Source organism: Marmota flaviventris, chromosome 17 (genome assembly GCF_047511675.1).
Source record: "Marmota flaviventris isolate mMarFla1 chromosome 17, mMarFla1.hap1, whole genome shotgun sequence".
Classification (NCBI taxonomy): domain Eukaryota; kingdom Metazoa; phylum Chordata; class Mammalia; order Rodentia; family Sciuridae; genus Marmota; species Marmota flaviventris.
The window spans coordinates 63,575,177-63,598,255 of NC_092514.1; the positions used below are offsets into that span (position 1 = coordinate 63,575,177).

The 23,079-nt window shown below is 35.2% G+C and overlaps 1 protein-coding gene across 4 annotated transcripts in view; it reads left to right on the forward strand.

Annotated features, from left to right (window-relative positions):
• The window catches only part of Tanc2 (tetratricopeptide repeat, ankyrin repeat and coiled-coil containing 2), a 444,589-nt gene that overhangs the window by 366,594 nt on the left and 54,916 nt on the right, over positions 1-23,079 (forward strand). For all 4 annotated transcript variants that reach the window (XM_071603168.1, XM_071603166.1, XM_027946338.2 and 1 more), the window contains exon 14: positions 18,275-18,383. In XM_071603168.1, the coding sequence (XP_071459269.1) occupies positions 18,275-18,383 (109 nt within the window). The remainder of the gene's footprint in view (positions 1-18,274; positions 18,384-23,079) is intronic.

A 23,079-nucleotide genomic window follows, 5' to 3' on the forward strand; every position in this document is an offset into this window, starting at 1 on the left:
TAGAATTACCTAATAAACATTTTGGGATCAGTGCCCAGACAGATCCTTGCTAGCTAATTTGTTCTCCCATCCCAGAACTTATCAGAGAATTTAAAGCTGAGGTTCAAGGCTACCAGACTACCACTGAATTAACAATATCCTTAGAAAGGCTGAAATCCTCAGGGACTCCCAAAGGAGAAAATATGATTTTATGCAGACATGTCATGGTTGCATAAGCTTGCTTTCTCAGCATTGTTTATTAACTAGTAACATTTCAGCATCAGGCTACCATACTAGGACAAGAAAAGCAAACACTTCCAACTTCAAATGCTGGGTAGTCTGTTCTCTTATGATTGAATAACACCACTGCTCAGGAGTCATCATATTTCTCTTAATGGCAGAGAATAAAATCATAAACAGGACCAAGAATTATCAAAAAAAGAAAGAAAGAAAAGAAAAAAAAAAAGAAAGCTTCCTTAGACTTCATTTCAGTTGGAATTCAGCCTCCTCCCTAGCATTGGCTGGCATCGGCCTTGTTGCTAAAGTATTAATCTCAGATTTTTAGGCTCCCTGAGTCAGTGAGGTGGAAATCACTCAGAATTTAATGTTTTTGGCAGCCTAAGCTGGCCTTTCAAAGAAACTGGCTGCAATTGCTTTCCATTTCAGGCAGGTCTGATAAATAGGACTCTCCAAGCAGAGTTTGTCTTCGTGGCTTTCAGCCTCCACTTCTTGCATATTGTTTTCCCCTTCTGTTCTTCATTTGCTCTACAACTTCTCTCTAGAACATCGTAAATATTTCAGTAGACCAGGGAGACCAACTCAATGCCTATAAAATTGTACCAGGTAAGCCCATACCTGACATGTATATCTACATATAAGGAGAACTCAGAAGTAAAACAACACACCTATCTCTTCTAGTCCATTTTCCTGGGCTTTTGACATTCACTTGTTCACCCTGAATTTGTTGACCTTATTGGGAATTAGACACAGATGAGAATATTGTGATGATGCCAAGAAGTAGTTGATCTTCAGAAATAGACCAACCAAGGAAGTAGTTTCTGCCTAAGCTGAAAAGAGTCAGCAATCTAAGAATGGTGCTGGAAAAAGTAGCAGAGCCATAGGTCCCTGCTACAGTTAAAACTGAGTTTTATTTATCTTAAATATCAGACTGCTCTTGTCCCAGAATTTGAGCAGAGAATTGACATACCAAAGAGAGTGATCTAATGTGCATGGACACATAATTGTGACAGAACGAAATGAGTTATAGGTAATATCCTTCCCCAACTTTGTAACAGGGTGGGTTATGTGTATTTTTATCAAACTGTAAGCAAAGTATCACTGAAGAATCATATTTATCATCAAAACTTCTTTATGCATCAAAAGATTTGTATATGTATTTTAGATAAAAGCACTTATCATCTTACTCTGCTTTCTCTTTCCCTCTATTCATCACTGTCATACCCTAAACTTAATCTGTCCTGTTTTAGTCCCTTAGGCACTGAGATATCAGATTAACTTTCTAATTTAATAAACTAATCCCTGCTATTATGCCAAATAGTGGGGGAATAGAAAACCCATTTGAGGCAACTTGTGTATTTAAGTAAGGCAGTTGAGAGAAGTGGCTACCAGCCTTTGTTATTCAGCCCATTAGTAACCTTGACAGTGGAAATTTGAAGCTAATGAAGTAGACAATTGGGGGCCACCAGCTCGTGGAGCTGTCCAACTACTGCTTAATATTTCTACATAGTATTAGACTAGCCCAGAATAAATTTCAGCTCTTTTTGTTTCCTCATTATCTTAGTTTCATGATATCTCACCTCTTCTCCTATAGGAACAGCTCTCACAGTAACATTTTGATAGGGAGGAGTGTTTGTAAGATTTTGATAGAAATTATAGGACTCAGCTGTTTTATTTTTAAATGTTGGAATAAAACACAGTTGCAAACTTTATATAATGAGTTTTGAGGTGATACAACCTATGAGGTCATGATATGGAAGACTAATTTGATTTGACCTGATTTCCTCAGACTAAGAGTAGCAAATACGATGAGTGATTCAGAGGAAAGGCTACATAAATCCTATGCTTATGGGATAGTTGAGTACTTACTTGGTTCTTTATGATCAGAATTGATTGCTTATAATTAATGGCTTGTCAAGATTTTTCCTAATTTATTCAGCTATGAATTATACATTCACTTAGTGAATTGTACACTGGAGAACTGGTACTCCAAAATCTGTGCCACAAACAAGATTTCAGAGAACAAACTGTTTGTCTAAGGTGAAAAAGAGAGCATCCTCCCCAAAATGAAAATTACCTGTGCCAGGATCCTGTACAACTTGGCTTCTTATAGAATATGTGGGTATAAAATGACCTCAAAATGGTGAGTCACAGTTTGTGGTGATTTTGTTTGTTCTTTTAATCCAACCATGAGCCTCCAGGCAGAATAACTTTTAACCTTACCCTCACTGCAGCACGCACTGAAGGTCACTATTTCTCATAGCCACTGCCGCATTAGGAGAGAATTCAGCAAACCTACCAGGCATGGGAAGGAAAAAGAGGTTGGGAACTAAGTCAGCCCTTAGGGAGTTTAAAAGAGAAAAAGCAAAAGAAAGGGGAGGTTTACCAAACATTTTTTACTAAGCTAACTATTAACAGATGACCTAACCTACCTAGAAATATTTAATTGGATTTTGTTGGCATCAAACATAAATTAGAAATTCAAATCTGAAGTATTACTCTGTGACCCAAGGTCATGGTTTTATGATATGATACAATTGAGAAATTGCATGAAATCTAATATGTCCAGTTTACCAATTCCTGGATGTCCTTCAAATCTAAAATTTGATTTCTCTCAACATAAATCCCGGGATTTACTCAAATCAGTAAACTGTTCCCATCTTTAAAATTGTGTAATCATCAGAAGGTAGGCCACAACATTTTTTTTCCTTTTCCATATCCAAAATGAAGTTTGGAAAAAAACTGATAATCAGAATTCTTCCCCAAACCCAGTTAAAACTGAGAGCTACTTATACTGTCATAAGATCTCATGAAAATTTGCTAAATCAACCTATAAAGAGAGAAATAGTTCTGCTTATGAAAGATGGACAGAGCATCATTTTATGATTGTCAAGCATAAATGTTTAGCATTTATACATTCATGAAATATTTACAGAAGAATCAAATAACAAAAACACAAAAAGGACCTACATTCTATATGTTTGCTTTTGCTGTAAGAAAGTAATGCTGTCTTCTAAGTTTAAATATATAACTTTTTAAAAAAATAGTTATGTTCAGTAAATACTGATTAAAATAACTTCATCTAGAAATCTAAAATGTGAAGGAAGTGGGCAGATGATGAGAGAAATTCTTGATACTGAAAGCATAGGAAATAGAGGTTATCAATGAGTCTCTGAAGCAAAAGTGGCTGAATCAAAAGATAAGAATCCCACAGGTTTTTCTAAATTATCAAACCAAAATTACTGACACAGCAATCAGGAGTTATTGTCAGCTTAGTGGGACTTGACAGCATATTTTCTTTTTTTAGTGAAGTAAGTCACAACTATCTCTGGAGACTTTCAAAAGCAGATCTCCACATTTAGTAAAATCAACACTAATAGGCTTCCATTCTCTTAGCCATTCATTTATTATATCCATCCGCATATCTAATTGGTTCTACCACCCAAGTATCCATTTATCCATTCAAGTATCCTCTGCTGACCAAACCCTGAGCTCTCACATTGGTCTCCTCTCTTGCCCTCCTCCATTCCATTCTCTACCAGCAGCCAGAGAGATTTTTTGAAAACGATTCAGCTATGAAACCTCTCCTGAAAATTCTTCAGTGGCTTTTTCTTAAGTTCAGAATAAAATCAAAGCCAGATGCTTCAAAACACTGTATTTATAGAGAGCTTCTGCCTACTGTCTATATTGAGCTCATTCATTCTCTCTCTTATTCTCTGTCTTCTGCTGGTGCCTAAAACTTTCTCTTTCTCACCTCTGGGCCTTTGCACTTAACACTTTGCACTTAAACTCCAACTAGAGCTCACTGCCCCTGGCTCATTGCCTGGCAAGACCCCTCATTCCCCCTTTAAGCCTCAGCTCAAGTACTACCTCCTCAGAGAGACTTCTACCTCTCACCTTATCTAAGTAAATCACTCCTCATTTTTATCTTAATCATAGCAACTTTTTACTTCTTTTTTAAGCATGTATCACAAATTATTAATTTATTGTATGTGAATACTTGTTTATTGTTCATTTCCCCCTCTACAATGAATGAACTCGATGGTGACAAGAACCTTTTCTCTTTTACCTTTGGCTTCCTAATGATTAGAGTGTTTGGCACATAGTAAATATTTTTTAAATGATAAATTAGTCAGTAAACAAAGGAATGATAAGTAGTACCAGTTTTAATTTCGTAACTTAAAATATTTAAGAAACTATTTTCATGGCTTCACAAAATTAGCATCTTTTGTTCACTGCTACTTCCCACCATGCCTCAGGAATAATGCAGCAAGCATTCAGTGGACATTTAGTGAGTACTGTATTCAAGGCTCTATGTTAAGCACTGCAAGGAATACAAATATAAACAACATACATCTGTCTACCAGGACTTACAGGGTAGTGGTTTTAATAAACATATTTATAATTAGCAATAATTCAAAGCAAATTCCTGTACTAGAGGTGTTAACAGAGAGCTAAGGGATATAGAGGAGAAAGAGATGTTTTCCTGTATCTATTGTTGATGTTTTACACTGTGACACTTCATAAAGTCATCCTCTTCTGCCTCACCAAGCTGCCAGTTGCTTAAGGTTTTTCATTGTTGGGGCAGAGAAGAGGTGTCCATTTTCCTATGGTGAGTGGTGCATTAACAACAGAAAAGCAATAGGAAGATTTGAAGCAGAATGGGGAAAAGAAGCAAATTCCTATCTAAATTCTATGTTTACAAAGAAATAATGATTTTCTACCCATGTCTACAAAGGTACACCTTGGGCATAAAGTGCCCCAAACAAACTAAGATGCTTCAATAGCAGAAACCACTGATAACTCAATAGAAGAAATGTCCAAGAAGGAGTTCAGATTGTATATAGCTACATTGATATGTGAAGTAAAGGATAGTATAAGGAGTGAAATCAAAGAAAAAACATAGGAAGTGAAAGACCACTTTGATAAAGAGTTAGAGATTGTGAAAAAAAAGAACAGAAATCCTCAAAATGAAGGAATCAGTAAACCAAATTATAAATTCAATAGAAAGCATCACCAACAGACTAGACCACTTGGAAGACAGAACCTCAGACAATGAAGACAAAATATATAATCTTGAAAGTAGAGTTGAACATGCAGAGAAGATGGTAAGGGTTTCATGAACAGGACATCCAAGAATTATGGGATAAATGAAAAGAACAAATTTAAGACTTATTGGAATGGATGAAGGAGCCAAGATACAAACCAAAGGGATGCACAATCTATTCAGTGATACAGTAGCAGAAAATTTCCCAAACCCAAAGAATGGGATGGAAAATCAAATACAAGAGGCTTATAGGACCCCCAAATGTACAAAATTACAGCAGACCCACATCAAGACACATTATGAGAATGACCCAACATACAGAATAAAGATATAATCTTAAAGGCTGTGAGAGGAAAAAAATCAAATTACGTATAGTGGGAAACCAATTCAGATCTCAACTGATTTCTCAACCCAGACCTTCAAAGATAGGAGGTCCTGGAATAATATATTTCAAGCTCTGAAAGAAAATGGATGCCAACCAAGAATTTTATTTCCAGCAAAATTAAGTTTCAGATTTGAACATGAAATTAAAACATTCTATGATAACAAAAATTAAAAGAATTCACAACTAGAAAGCCTACACTACAGAGCATTCTCAACAAAATATTTCCATGAGGATGAAGTGGGGGAAAAAAAGTGAAAACCATCAAAGTAAGGATCTGAACTAAAGGACAACCAAATGAGAAACTAAGACAAATCAAAAACCAGAAATAAATCAAAATGACAGGAAATACAAGTCATATATCAATAATAACCTTGAATATTAACGGCCTAAACTCATCAATCAAAAGACATAGACTGACAGATTGGATTAAAAAGCAAGACCCAACAATATGCTGTCTTCAAGAGACTCACCTAATGGGCAAAGACATCCACAGAGTGAAGGTGAAATGATGGGAAAAAAAACTTATCACTCATATGGATTGTGTAAACAAGCAGGGGTTTCCATTCTCAACTCAGATAAAGTAGTCTTCAAAACAAAGTTAATCAGAAGAGACAAAAAAAGAACATTTTATACTTATTAAAGGAAGTATATATAAGCTGAACATAACAATTATAAATATCTATGCCCCAAACAGTGGAGCATTTATGTACATCAAACAAACCCTTCTCAATTTCAAGAGTCAAGTAGACCACAATACAATAGTACTGGGTGACTTTAACACACCTCTGTCACTACTGGATGGATCTTCCAAACAAAAACTAAATAAGGAAACTATAGAACTAAATAATAAATCAATAATTTAGTTTTAACAGACATATGTAGAATATTTCATCCATCAACTAGCAAATATACTTTCTTCTCAGCAGCACATGATTCCTTCTCTAAAATAAACCATATCTTATGCCAAAAAGCAACTTGTAGTAAATACAAAAAAACAGAGATAATACCCTGCATTCAACCAGACCATAATGGAATGAAATTAAAAATCAATGATCACATAAAAATAGAAGCCACTGTAACAAATGGAGACTAAATAATACACTATTGATTGATGAATGGATAGTAAAAGATATCAAGGATAAATAAAAAAAATTCTTAGAGGTAAATGAGAACACTAATACAATATATCAAAATCTCTGGGACACTATGAAGGCAGTACTAAGAGGAAAGTTTATTGCATTGAGTCAACAAATAAATGAATTAACACTATATCTCAAAGCCCTAGAAAAAAGAATAACAAATCAACATCAAAAGCAGTAGAAGTGGCTAGGGTTGTGGCTTAGTGGTAGAGCACTCGCCTAGCACATGCAAGGCCCTGGGTTCGATCCTCAGCACCATATAAAAATAAATAAAACAAAGATATTGTGTACATGTACAACTAAAAAATTTTTAAAAAGCAGTAAAAGACAGGAAATAATTAAAATCAGAGTTAAAATCAATGAAATCAAAACAATTGATAAAATTGACAAAACAAAAAGTTGTTTCTTTGACAAAATAAATAAACCCCTGGCCATGCTAACAAAAAGAAAAAGAGAAATAACTCAAATTACTAAAATACAAGATGAAGAAGGAAATATCTCAATGGACATGTCTGAAATATAGAAGATAATTAGAAACTATCTTGAAAATTTATACTCTAATAAAATAGAAAATATTGAAGACATCAACAAATTTCTAGACATATGATCTACCCAAACTGAATGAGGAGGTCATGCATGATTTAAAGAGATCAGTTTCAAGTAATGAAATAGAAAAACGCGTCAAAAGCCTACCAACCAAGAAAAGCCCAGGACCAAATGGATTCTGAGCCGAGTTCTACAAGACTTTCAAAGAAGAATTAACACCAATTCTCCTCAAAGTATTCCATGAAATAGAAAAGGATGGAATCCTTCCAAATTCATTCTGTGAGGTTAATATCACCCACAAACCAAAATCAGACAAAGACACATCAAGGAAAGAAAACTTCACACCCAATATCCCTAATGAACATAGATAGAAATTTTCTCAATAAAATTCTGGTAAATCATATATAAAAAATGTTAAAAAACAAGTGGGGTTCATCCCAGGGATGCAAGGTTGTTTCAACAAACGGAAATCAAAAAACGTAACTCATCATATTAATAGACTTAAAAACAAGAATCATATAATCATCTCAATAGATGCAGACAAAGCATTTGACAAAATATAGCACACCTTCATGTTCAAAACACTAGAAAAACTAGGAATAGTAGGAACATACCTCAACATTATAAAAACTAAATATGCTAAACCTAAGGCCAGCATCATTCTAAATGGAGAAAAATTGAAAGCATTCCCTCTAAAATCTGGAGCAAGACAAGGATGTCCTTTTTTACTACTTCTACTCAACATCATCCTTGTAACTGTAGCCAGAGCAATTAGATGAAAGAGAGAAATTAAAGGGATACAGATAGGTAAAGAAGAACTCAAACTATCACTATTTGCTGATGACATGATTCTATATCTAGAAGATCCAAAAAATTCCACCAGAAAACTCTTAGAACTAATAAATGAAATCAGCAAAGTAGCAGGATGTAAAATCAACACCCATAAATCGAACCCATTCCTACACATCAGCAATGAATTCACTGAAAGAGAAATTAGGAAAACTACTCCATTCACAAAAGTCTCAAAAAAATAAAAATAAAATACCTGGGAATCAAGCTAACAAAAGAGGTAAAAGACTTCTACAATGAAAACTACAGAACACTAAAGAAAGAAATGGAATAAAACCTCAGAAGATGGAAAGATCTCCCATGCTCCTGGATAGGCAGAATTAATATTGTCAAAATGGCCATACTACCAAAATCATTATACAGATTTGATGCAATTCCTATTAAAGCCCCAATGACATCATTCTTCATAGAAATAGGAAAAGCAGTCATGAAATTTATTTGGAAAATAAGAGACCCAGAATAACTAAAGCAATCTTTAGCAAGAAAAGTGAAGCAGGAGGCATCACAATACCAGACCTTAAACTATACTACAGAGCTATAGTAACAAAAATGCATGGTATTGGCACCAAACTAGATTTGTAGACCAATAGTGTGGAATAGAGGACACAGAGACAAACACAGAGATAAAAACGGTTATCCCATACTAGATAAGGATGCCAAAAGCATTCAATGGAGAAAAGATAGCCTATTCAACAAATGGTGCTGTCAAAACTGGAAATCCATATGTAGCAAAATAAAAATTAAACCTCTATCTCTCACCCTGCACAAAAATCAACTCAAAGTGGATCAAAGACTTAGGTACTAAACTGAGACCCTGAACCTAATAGAAGAAAAAATAGGCCCAAATCTTCACCACATCAGCCTAGAATCTGACTTCCTTAACAAGACTCCTAAAGTACAAGAAGTAAAATCAAGAATTAATAAATGGGATGGACTTAAATTAAAAAGCTTCTTCTCAGCAAAGGAAACAAAGTGAGGAGAGAGCCTACAGATTGGGAGAAAATCTTGACCACATGCACCTCCAATAAAGCATTAATCTCTAATATATGTATAAAGAACTCAAAAATCTTAACACCAAAAAAAAAAACCTAATCAATAAATGGGCTAAGGAACTGAACAGACACTTCACAGAAGAAGAAATACAATTGATCAGCAAATATATGAAAAAGGGTTCAACATCTCTCGCAATTAGAAAAATGCAAATCAAAACTACACTAAGATTTCATCTCACTTCAATCAGAATGGCAATCATCAAGAATACAGGCAACAAAAAATATTGGCAAGGATGTGGAGGAAAGGTACACTCATACATTGCTGGTGGGACTGCAAATTGGTGCAACCTCTATGGAAAGCAGTATGGAGATTCCTCAGCAAACTGGGAATGGAACCACCATTTGACCCAGCTATCCCACTCCTTGATTTATACCCAAAGGATTTAAAATCAATGTTTATAGCAACTCAGTTTACAATAGCTAGATTATGGAACCAACTTAAGTGTCCCTCAGTAGATGAATGGATAAAGAAAATGTGGCTTATATATTCAATGGAATATTACTCAGCTTAACAAAGAGTGAAATTATGGCATTTTGCCAGTAAATGGTTGGAGTTGGAGAATATCATGCTAAGCTAATCCCACAAAATAAGCTATGCTAAGAATATCATGCTAAGCTAAAAAAAAAAAAAAAAACCAAAGGCCAGATGTTTTCTCTAATATGCAGATGCTAATTCACAATAAGGTGGGGGGCATTAGGAAGAATAGCGTTACCTTAGATTAGGTAGGGGGAAGTTATGGGAGGGGAGGGAATGTAGGAATAGGAAAGATAGTAGAATGAAACAGACATTATTACTTTATGTATGTATGTGACTACATAACCAATATGATTCTGCAACACGTACACTCAGAAAAAAATGAGAAATTATATCCCATCTGTGTATGATATATCAAAGTGCATAAATGCATTCTACTGTCATGTATAACTACTTAAAACAAATTTTAAAATCTTAAAAAAAAAATAGAAAATGTGGTACATATCCACTTTGAAATACTATTCAGCCATAAAAAAAGAATGATCTTGTTCTTTGTGACAACATGGTTGGAACTGGAGATCATTATGTTAAATGAAATAAATCAGGCACAGAAAGACAAGTACTATATAATCTGACTCTTTTGTGGAAACTAAAAAAGTTGATCTCATAATAAGTTGAGAGTAGGGGAAAAAGAATATGGAAAGGTTGATTAGTGGGCACTAAGTTAGATGGGAACAGGTAGTTCCGGTGTGCTACTACTGCACAATAGGGTGAAAAAGAGAAGTTGATTTATTTATTTATTTTTTACAGTTCTGGGGATTTCATTTCAAAAAGCTAAATGAAAGGATTTTTAAAGTTTTTACTATAAAGAAATAATGTGTGAGGAAACAAATATGCTTAATCTGCTTTAAACATTATACAATGTCTACATGTATTGAAACATTGTTATGCTATTATTATATACATTTTTATATTTGAATATACTATTTTTAAAAATAAACTTAATTTTAAAAGAGATACAAAGGATGAGGAGGTCTAGAAATCTGGCTATCAGAAGGGCAATTTAAGGTCCCTTCCTCCCTAGAGATGTAAATTGGTATAGTTAACCAAAGTAAGTATTTTTGAGCTGGTAGGAAATTCTTTTTAAGTTCCCCACTGATATTATTTCTACTAGGGCTCAGGAGCTAACAGAACATATTAGCAACCTGACCAGGTAACACCTTTGTCCTCTTAACAACTAGCAGAAAGTGAGGCACAGGCAAGGAGATTCTTGGCAAAAGCACTAATTCCTCTTTGTCCTAAACAGTGATAATCTGATGGTATCATTACTGAAAATGTCACTTTATCAGCTGATTCTATGAGTTACTTTTTGGAAAGACCCCTTGTAGCACCAGAGAAATACTCATTTAAAGCTACTTTCGTGTTAGCAGTGGTGACACATGCCTGTAATCTCAGCGTCTGGGGAGGCTGCAGCAGGAGGATCACAAGTTAAAGGCCAGCCAGACTGGGTAACTTAGTAAGACCCTGTCTCAAATTTAAAAAAAAAAAATTAAGGAGTGAGGATATAGATCAGAAATAAAGCACTCCTGGATTCAGGAGTGAAAAAAATAAATAAATAAAGAACTGTAAAAAATAAATAAATAAAGCAACTTCTCTCTTTCACCTTTAGTTCATGGTGGGCTATGGCAAGGAATCTATTGGTGGTGACACAGTTAATATCCTTTCAATTAGCTGTCCTGTGAATTTAAAAAATTATTTCATACTCACTGAGGATAAACAACAGTTGTTAGGAATAGTGAGTCTTTTACACTGGATGGCTAATGGGAATATAAAACAAGTATTTTTATATATACTGTGTGACTAGTTCCTGTCATCCAGCACAAGAACTATTCCTCTTCTGTTCTCATGGAGTCTGTTTTAGTTGTCTTATGATAAGGTATAATAATTTCAGCTTTTTTCCAAATATCTAATTTATGAGAATAATATGTTGTTATTTTTTGCTGACGTTGAGATGAATACTTCCCTCAGTCTTCCTACTTTCTCTCCATCCTTCTATCCTTCTCCCTGTTATCAATCACTCAAAATCATTTTTGTTTAAATTAAGATAATGCTGACTGCCAAAACAAACCCTAAAACCCCAGTGGTTTATCACAGTAGAAGTTTATTTTTCATTGACTTAAAGTCCAAAGGTATCATATGGTTTTAGAAGAGGTCTGCTCTACAAAGGGTTTCAGGGACCAGTCTAATGGAGGCTCTGCCATCTTTAGCACACTGCTTCCAAGGGTATCTTTTTGATGGTCTTGGCTGGCAGATAGGGAGAAATAAAGTGGAGGAGCAGGTTTTTCTGGGTCAGGTCTAAAGTGATGAATATAATTTCTGCCCACATTTCATTAACCAGAACTGAATTCCATGACCCCACTTAAATGCAAGGTCTCTAGCAAGGTACTCACTTCCCAAGAACAGCTCTTGACTCTGGAAGGAGAACACAACCTTTTGTAGGCCAGGAGGTCATCTCTGCCCCATAATTTTTATCTCTCTAGGTCTCCCCAAGTAATTTCCCCACCTTTGCCTCTATGATTAAAGCATTCCATAGCAGCACATATTATTTCAGCCAAAATTATAAAATAGATTAGATGGACTTTAGATTATAAGCAGTTCCTCTTCAGCTAGCTGTACCTATATACCACAATTTGCTACCTCCCTGGGGTTCTAAGTGAAAATTTATTAGAAAAACAAACATAGTGTCTGTATATATTGTGTAAAACAACTTTTGTACAACTTCCAAACTGTTAAATGGCAGTGAAGTGGAACTTTAGAAAGGGTTTTTTGCTAAAAGACTCCACGTCTCTGAACACTTGAGATATATGAAACAGAGTCATGAAGTGACAGTAGCTCCTCACTGCCTTATAACTCATAGTTGTCCAAGAGTGAGTATCATCTGTCTCCAGTATCCATATCAAGGGTCTACTGATGACTGAAAATAAGAATGGAGGAGGATCTGCCCTCTTCATTTCTGGATACCACTTTCTGTGACTTTTGTCAAAGTACATATATCCTGAAGAGATGAGCGGAGATAGTGCTGGGGGAGGATCCTCAATTCTGACCTGTGATTAATTCTAAAATATTTAAAATCAAATATGTCTCACATGTAAGCCTTACTATGTTCCCAAAAACCTCTGGTCTGCATGAGAAATTTTTATTCCTCTTGTTAACTATTGCCTTATTTCTTAGAGACCATTTTTCTCTGTTTTTATGCTTCTTTCTGCCTAAAGTTATACTACAAATTTTTTCTGCTTTGACTAATAGTGAATAACATCTGTACCCCAGTAATTTTCTCTAATCTGTGGATTTTTCTTTTGGCTGCAAATAGTGGGTAGAGTCAGAAGGGGTAAGAATGAGGGGTAAGGATAGAGTGTTACATTTCATCCCATATATTCTTGGGATGGGCCAAAGAGTGGGCAGTGAAGAATAAAATGGAGATGAAAGTTCTGTTTGAGGACATAGTCATTCCTTTAATGTAGCAATGTGCTAGTTACTATGGAGTATACAAAAGGAGTACAAAATATAATTCACTTAATATTTCTTAATTCTCACCACAGTCCTGTTTTATAGAGAGGTTAAGAAGCATGTCCTTAGTTATAAAATTACTAAGTACAGAACCAGGTTTTTACCTAGGTATGTTTGACTGTTTCAGAATCAAACAGGCAGTTTTATGAATGCAGACAGGGAAATTTGCTGGGTAACTTTGAATCACAAGGGCAGTCTCATTATAAACACTATGGGGACCATCCCCCAACCCATTGCTTTTATAACACATGAACATTTGAACTCAAATTAAATCAATTTTGATTACTATCATCTTTAATTACAGAGGGAAAACGTAGTTGTATTCAGTCATGAATACAATCACATCACATATATTAGAGTTCACTCTACCTTATTAACTACTCTTTCCCAAAATGCTAATGAAAAAATGTCAAAATTAATGGTTACTGATTTTAATTATGTTAAACATCCAGAGCTTGTACTGTACAAGTGAACATATTGTTCTTTGCATTAGTGTATTTCTTTTACACATTCCACCCAATATTAGGAGTAATATATATTCCTGTGCCTATGGTATTGTTTTTGTGAGAATCTAAAAATTATTAAAGTATTTTCAAAACCACAAGATGGTATACAAATAAACTATTGTTACATATTCATTATGCAAATATTTATTACCTAGGAATACATATGTGAAAAAACATGACTTCTATCCTTAGTAGATTCTAGCAGAAAGACTGATATGAGAACAGTATTGTCCTGCCTAGGTGCTTCATGCTATGTACCAGGTACTATAGGAACATAAAGAAAGAACCTCTGAGTTTCTCATAGGTACCAGGGAAAGCTTTGCAGAGGAGATGGTATGAACTGAAATGAAGAATGGGAATATAGGCAGAGGGAAAGCATGCTTGAAATTCTACAAATAAAAATACATAATAATATATAAATAATATATAAATATTCTGAGTCTGATATTCAAAGTTAAGATAAAGTGGAAAAGTTCAACAAAAAAACAAAGTACAAATAATGGAAAACCTTTAAATACCATTCTAAGGGTTTAATTGATATATCAGAGGAAATATAAAGCAAATGAAGAATTTTTAGCAGAATTTTGATGAAGATTTTGAAATATATATTCTTGGGATGGGCCAAAGAGTGGGCAGTGAAGAATAAAATGGAGAGAATGAGACACTTCAATTAATTATCCAGGTGAGAAAGTATAAAGAAAAGAGGAAAAACAGCTACTAGGTTTTATGTCTCTGACAACATTTGAAAAAAAAAGTACAAAAGACTTGAGGATGTTTGGGTTCAAGGGAAAGCTTCAACTTCAAAAGATGACTTTCATTTGACAGTCATGGAGGTTGAGAGATCCAGGAGGTAAAGAGATCCAGCAGGCAGTCAGAAAAGCCAAACTAAATATCAAGAGTTTGAGGTGTCACTGTGGGAGTCATTCACATTGAGGTGAAAGAGAGCTACCTAGAGAAGAATTAATAGGACATATGGCGAAGAAATTAAATCCCTGAAGGAATAAGATTTTTTTAAAAAATACCAAGGTAGTATCATAGATATCAAGAAATGGTTTCAAAAAAGGGAGGCAGTGAATAAGGCCTAATGCTGGAGGGAGATAAAAATCAAAAACTAAAAGAAAACCACTTTATCTGGCAAATAAGAGGCAATCAGTAATCTCAGAACGTGGTCAGACTAGGAGTCAAAAAGAATAATGAGGTTCAGGAATGAATAACTAATGATAAGGGGAAAAGAAACATACCTGAGTGTAGTAAAACACACTCAGACTGCAGGTTAGCTAGTGGTACCATTTTTGTCAGAAGAATAAGATACAAATGAAAATGCTAGTATATGATTTGAATTGGTGTTAGCCTTTGTGTCCTAACCACCACAAGTTTTGAGTCTAATGAGCTGATCAGAATCATTTTTATGAATTAAAGTAGCATACTTCTATTAAAAAATAAATGAACTATAATTATCACTTTTATCTTATCCCTTATCTGTATTGCTTGCTGTTTCTCCTCAGTGCATCAGTAAAAGTGTCATTTCTCCATTGTTCATCTCATTTTCCTACTGTCATCTGTAGGAAAATGAGATGGACACTGGAGAAATGAAAGCATCATAGCAGGATTCCTTAGTTACGGCAGTAGAATGAAAATAGGGCAGAGTCAATTCTATGTCTAACTAAATATTCATTTCTTTGCCAAGCACAAGTTTTTTTAACCTTAATCCTAATAGGCATGGATTCTGATTCATAGCCTAAAGCACAGGTAGTAGATCAGAGGCCTATATTCAGGAATTCTTGTCATTATTATACAGCCGTGGATGAGTCATTTAAAGTAATAATTCTTAATATCAGGAAAGCTACAATAATTTCACTGCTAATATTGGTATAGAAATTTTAGATCTCAAGAATAAGATATCTTATAAATGCTTTTCATTATAATCTAACTTCTCTATGCTCTTAAAAACAGCCTACCAAATAAATTGAGCTTTGATGAGATAAATAAAAGTTCAGTGGCAATTTCCAGATTTTGTGAGTACAAAACAACCCTGGTCTAAGACCCTCAGCTGATGGTGATAATTCCACGTAGGCTATACTTTTCTGGACATTCTCCCAGTCAAAAAACCTCCTTTCCATTATGTTTAATCTTATCCACTTAACATGCTGGCATTGTATCCACTATAATTAAGAAATTTTGTGAAGCCAAAGATTAGAATTTCCTTTCAAAATCTTACTGACATGAAATCTGAGATGATTCCTGTGAAAGATGGACACTGTCCCACCTCTGTTCTTCTGGTTCTTTATCGAAGCTTTGAAAAGAAAGAAAGAATGCTTATTTGTCAGAATTCAGTGTGAGATATCTTCAAACTAAACCTGGCTAAGTAGCCAGAATTCAGTATAAAAGAAAAAAGCTCATTAAACATTTGGGCCTCCTTTCAGGGAAGCAACACCAGCAAAAATTTATTTGCTGCTTTTCTGTCTGTTTAATTTGGCCATTAGACTTGAAACTGAGATAATGGTTTCATTTCCCTCTTCTGTGACTCCAAGTGAAAGGAATGGAAAAGTTGAGTTACTAGTGGCATACACCCTAACCCTAACCCTAACCCTAACCCTAACCCCTAACCCCTAACCCTAACCCTAACCCTAACCCTAACCCTAAGGGTGCGGAGGAAGGAAGAGAAGTAAAAACCAGGCAGGGCTGATGGTTTTATAAATGCAAACACTCTCCACTTCTCCTGGCCCTCCCTAGCCAATTAGCCTTCAGATTCTGAAATCTTTCCTAAAGAGTGTGTGTGGGGGGGGTGGGAGTGAGAAGTCTGCTGACACTAACCTGGTGGATAGTAGAGACACAGTTCTAGTATCCATAATTGCTAAAAGCTAACAAATGTGCTGAGAAGATGCATTCCAAAGGTGATCCAGTATTCTTTCCTTAATGACAAATTATGAAAAGTTGTGCTGCAGTTGTAAGTAGCAATGAATCAAAATGCATTCTGTGTACAATGAATCAAAATACATTCTGCTATCATATATATCTAATTAAAATAAATAATTAATTAAAATTTTTTATTAAACATTTTTATATGTAACAAGTTGTGTTAGGCATTATGGAGAATATAAATAATCCAGATTTCTTTCACAATTAAACATAGAAATACACATACTGTGTGTGTGTGTGTGTGTATACATACATAGTACATGTATCAAATACTGTGTATTAATCTCATCTAGCTAGAAAGATGATAGTGCTTGCTTTCATTGTTGATCAGGCACTGAAGAGAAATAGCAAGCACTGCAAGTCAAATATAAAGATGCACATCAAAATTCTATCTTGTTATTAATAGTGAAATTATTGTAGGCTTCATGATGTAAGAATTATTACTTTAAGTGACTCATCCATGGCTTTATTTGTGTGTACATGCACACATACACAAGTATATATACATACACATGCATACAGACAAATTGACAGTTAAATAACTGTATCATTTGAATGTTTCAAGCTAGAAAAGAAATCCAATTGAAAGAGAAATTTATTATTTCATTAAATGAAAAGTTCAAAATTAGGACAATTTAGATGCTATACAGTCAGAGCTCGGGCTGTATTTTTCTGCCATTCTTTTATCCTAGCACCCCTTTCAGCTTTGTCTTCTTCACCAGCTAACCATATAACTTAGGAAGCAGTTCAGGGCATTGTGAGCAAACAAAACAATATCCAGAGGCAGAAAAAAGAGCTTTCCTTTTCATGATCAAATTGGGAATCTGTTAACAAGAAGATATAGGGAGATGGGTGCCATTAGGAAACTTAGTCTAGTGGAAGAGAGAGCATGTGACAGTGTGGTAAATACTGTACTAGAGGTATATACAATCTATACTAGTAGCACTAAAAAGAAAGTACTTTATTCAGCTTGAGGGAAAGTATAGAAACTGATCAGAGTAGACTTCATTTAGGAAAGAGGTTGTTAATCCAGTTTAACACATGTCAAGTTTAGGTATTTTGGGACCTCCAAATGGAGGAATCCTATAGATAGTTAGATGGATACTGGTCTAAGGTTGAGAAGAGAAGTCTAGACAGAGAAAAAGTATATAGGCTATCCATGATGTATATATAGGCAGGCTCTGAGAATGAATGATCTAATCCAGGCATAGGACAGAATAGGAAAGACCAATATAGAGATCCTGAGGAACACTGACATTTAAGCATTGGTGAAATGAGAGTTGCTGACAGAGACAGAAAATAAAAATGAAAATCTTTTAGTGCCATCTGTGTGCGGGATGGGTATAAGCCAACTAGAAATGATGTTTTATGCTATTCATACATGTGATTTAGGTAAAGGACTAATAAAAGCTAGGAACCTTCCAATACTCATTATTTGCCAAGTAGCAAGTGCTCCTCCACAAGAAACTGGTTGATGACACAGTTTCATTGAGGTATAACTGGACCTGCTTTCCCCACCAAAAGCAGAATGGAGTCATTAAACTTTCTAAAATGAGTTTCTTTTTCTTTGCAGGAGTGGTCACACATTACTTGCCTTCTGGTTTTCTCGCCAAGAGGGAAAACTAAACCGACAGCAGACTATTGAATTGGGACATCACATCCTCAAAGCACACATCTTTAAGGTAATTAGAGAAATGGAAGCCCTCTTTCTTTCCATTTCTAGCAGACTTACCTTAACATTATGTGTATGAAAAGAAATTGCTGTTATTTCAGTGTAGTCCTTGCTTTCTGAAATTATTTTGCTGCAAAAGCACATGGCCTGTTCCTCCCTCAGTCTTTAAAAAGAGAACTATCCCTGTCTTACAGTGGAGTTAATAGGTTAACAGTAACATTTACATTGGCCATCTTTCAATTTAATGGGTTTCTAGGCTTTCCAGGAAATATCTTATGCGTGATCACCTAGGCATGAAGCATATATGCACATACACGTGTGCTCCATATATCACCTACCATCTCCTAAGGATAGTTATATTGTAACAACTGTCATTAGCACAGTTTTCACAATGTCTTTTTAAAAATTACAGAGAGCAGCTAATATTTTAATTTTCTTTTAATTGTTTTAGTGGGGATTTTAATATTCCTGAGGCTATGATTTTTAAACTACTTGCCTGGAATTAGCAGTAACCTTCCTTGGAACTACTTCCTCAGTCTCTCTCAAATTGTAATTCCAGTTTTTCCCCAGCTATTTCAAAACTTGCAAGAATTCTATAATATCAGCTTCTCTCAACTTTCATAAGACTGGACTGAAGCATCCAGAAGAGGGACCATATTTAATCTGTTTGTGCATATATGCATGCTGTCTTTCATCTATTCAACACTTACTGAAGCATTGTACTAGGACTAGGGATACTAAAGTTAAAAAGATACAATCTCTAGGAATTTGTAGTCCAGATAGCAGTTTTGAGTTAGCACATAGAAGCAGAGGAGGAAATTTGTTGTCCTGATTTTTCTAGCCCCCAGTTTGCTATTTTTACACCTGATTATTCCAATCCCCACAGTCTCTCTTCAGAGCTTTTTTCCTGCCTTGGAATTGAGAAATACAGATGTCTGAAACAGTTATCTCCCCTTAACACTTATACATTCTTCATGGAGCCATAAATTAGTACGAACACTATGGAAATCAGTAAAGGAGGTTCCTGAAAAGACTAGGAATAGAAACAGCACATGACCCAGTTATATACCACTCCTTGATACTTATCCTAAAGAACTAAAGTCACATACTATAGTGATATATGCATATTCATGATATAGCAGCTTAATTCACAATAGCCAAATTATAGAATCAGCCTAGGGATCCATCAGTGGATGAATAGATGGTGCTAAAATAACAGATAAGGTCATCTCGTTCCAGTTTCAAGTGAACTGTGAAAGGTCTGCTACTCCCATAAACTCTTAAGATCATACATTTATTCAGTTAGATTGAAGAAAATGCAATATGTCTCACACACACAGTGGTGTTTTATTCAGTCATGAAAAAAATGAAATTATGTCCTTTTGAAGAAAATGTTTGGACTTTGAGAGCATTGTGTTAAGCAAAACAAGCCAAACTCAGAAAGTCAGAGGTCATGTGTTTTTTCTCATTAGTTGGACTCTATATAGAGAAAAGGAGAAAAAGAGTGTAGGATCTTATTGAAATAGAAGGGAGGCCAGTAGAGTAGACGGAAAAGGCCGAGGATGGGTAGGGGATAAAGGGAAGAAAAGGTTACCTACTGGGGAATGAAACTGACCAAATTGTATTGTTCTGTTGTATGCATGTATGAAGATGTAACAGTGATTCCCACTATTATTTATAATTATAATGTACCAATTAAAAAAAATGGTCACTTTCCCCCAAGAGTTTTTGTAAAGATTAAAGAGTTCTCTTCAGAAAAATGACATTAAGGGCAAATCTAAGAGCCTAGCAAATTCTAACCAGTAATAAGCACACACCCAGAGAATATTGTTTATCAGATGGACAGGAATGAAGTCTACAGTGACAAGTCCTTTTTCGGAATCCTAATTGTCTAACAAATCACTGTGCCAAAAATGGCCTTACTTAGTGGAAGCAGAGTGGTGCTAAAATAACAGATAAGGTTATCTCGTTCCAGTTTTAAGTGAACTGTAAAAGGTCTTCTACTCCCATAAACTCTTAAGATCATACATTTATTCAGTTAGATTGAAGAATGGCTTAAGTACTAATCTTTAACATCACCATCTGCATAGGATCAGATGCAAAAATAAAGTTGAAACCTGCCTTTGTGCACCAAATAAACATTACATTAACAGAAAAATAGCATGAAGATTCATTTAACCAAGTGTGATTGTTCAGTACATGGAGATCTACATTTAAGACATACACTTCTGTCATTAACACAGTTTTATCTAATGTTGATGCAAACAACATGGTTGCCTGAGATAAGACTGGCTCCCTGTATGATTCAGGCCATAAATAACTCCTGTATGCAGCACACAGTGATGACATGAGTGCAAGCTGAAGCATAAAATCTTGGACCATGTTTTTTTTTTTTTTTTGGTGCTGAAGTTTATAGTTTAAATGCAGAGTGCTCTTTCTTGATAGGATTTAGCTTCTCTTCAGACTGCTAAAATTCTTAGTCCCCATCAGCTAAAGGTCATGAAAAGGCAAAGACAGGCTTTATAGTTTACAGTCAGTTCCACTAATAGCTTCTCATCAGCAGTAATGTACAGTTCAATTTATATTTCCAATTTTAAATTTCCCTTGTCTTATCTTTGTTCATGAAAAATGCATATGTATCAAAAATGACTTAAAACATGAGAAGGTAGAGGATCTGTTTTTCTGGATATTTGGCTGTCTGTGGAGCCTTTTAATTGTTTTTAACAGCTTTATCAAATAATAACTTTGTATGCCACACAAAATTCACCAATTTTTTTAAATTTTTATTTATTTTTTTTAGTCATACATGACAGTAGAATGCATTTTGATGTATAATACATACATGGAATGTACATACATCAATCATATTGTCTATTCTATTCTGCTGCCCTTCCTATCCTCCCTACTCCTCCCCTCCTCTCCCATCCTTTCTCTCTATCCAATCTAATGTAACACATTTTTTTTTCTTTTTCTCATTACAACATCATATATGTATTCTGTATAACAATGAGGTTCTCCTTCCATCTTCTGTGTAACTTCCCTTCTTGTACATGTCAGTGATTTTTTAATACATTTACAGTTGTGCCATTATCACCATTATCAGTACATTTCTTTTTTTTATTGGTTGTTCAAAACATTACAAAGCTCTTGACATATCATATTTCATACATTTGATTCAAGTGGGTTATGAACTCCCATTTTTACCCCGTATACAGATTGCAGAATCACATCGGTTACACATCCACATTTTTACATATTGCCATACTAGTGACTGTTGTATTCTGCTATCTTTCCTATCCTCTACTATCCCCCCTCCCCTTCCCTCCCATCTTCTGTCTCTACCCCATCTACTGTAATTCATTTCTCTCCCTTGATTTTTTTTCCCTTTCCCCTCACATCCTCTTATATGTAATTTTGTATAACAATGAGGGTCTCCTTCCATTTCCATGCAGTTTCCCTTCTCTCTCCCTTTCCCTCCCACCTCTAGTCCCTGTTTAATGTTAATCTTTTTCTCATGCTCTTCCTCCCTGCTCTGTTTTTAGTTGCTCTCCTTATATCAAAGAAGACATTTGGCATTTGTTTTTTAGGGATTGGCTAGCTTCACTTAGCATAATCTGCTCTAATGCCATCCATTTCCCTGCAAATTCCACGATTTTGTCATTTTTTAGGGCTGAATAATATTCCATTGTGTATAGATGCCACATTTTTTAATCCATTCATCTATTGAAGGGCATCTAAGTTGGTTCCACAGTCTAGCTATTGTGAATTGTGCTGCTATGAACATCAACGTAGCAGTGTCCCTGTAGCATGCTCTTTTAAGGTCTTCAGGGAATAGTCCAAGAAGGGCAATAGCTGGGTCAAATGGTGGTTCCATTCCCAGCTTTCCCAGGAATCTCCATACTGCTTTCCAAATTGGCCGCACCAATTTGCAGTCCCACCAGCAATGTACAAGTGTACCCTTTTCCCCACATCCTCGCCAGCACTTGTTGTTGTTTGACTTCATAATGGCTGCCAATCTTACTGGAGTGAGATGGTATCTTAGGGTGGTTTTGATTTGCATTTCTCTGACTGCCAGAGATGTTGAGCATTTTTTCATGTACTTGTATATTGATTGTATATCCTCCTCTGAGAAGTGTCTGTTCAGGTCCTTGGCCCATTTGTTGATTGGGTTATTTGTTTTCTTATTGCTTAATTTTTTGAGTTCTTTGTATACTCTGGATATTAGGGCTCTATCTGAAGTGTGAGGAGTAAAGATTTGTTCCCAGGATGTAGGCTCCCTATTTACCTCTCTTATTGTTTCTCTTGCTGAGAAAAAACTTTTTAGTTTGAGTAAGTCCCATTTGTTGATTCTTGTTTTTAACTCTTGTGCTATGGGTGTCCTATTAAGGAATTTGGAGCCCGACCCCACAATATATAGATCGGAGCCAACTTTTTCTTCTATCAGATGCAGAGTCTCTGATTTGATATCAAGCTCCTTGATCCATTTTGAGTTAACTTTTGTGCATGGTGAGAGAAAGGGATTCAGTTTCATTTTGTTGCATATGGATTTCCAGTTTTCCCAGCACCATTTGTTAAAGATGCTATCCTTCCTCCATTGCATGCTTTTAGCCCCTTTATCGAATATAAGATAGTTGTAATTTTGTGGATTGGTTTCTGTGTCCTCTATTCTGTACCATTGGTCCACCCGCCTGTTTTGGTACCAGTAC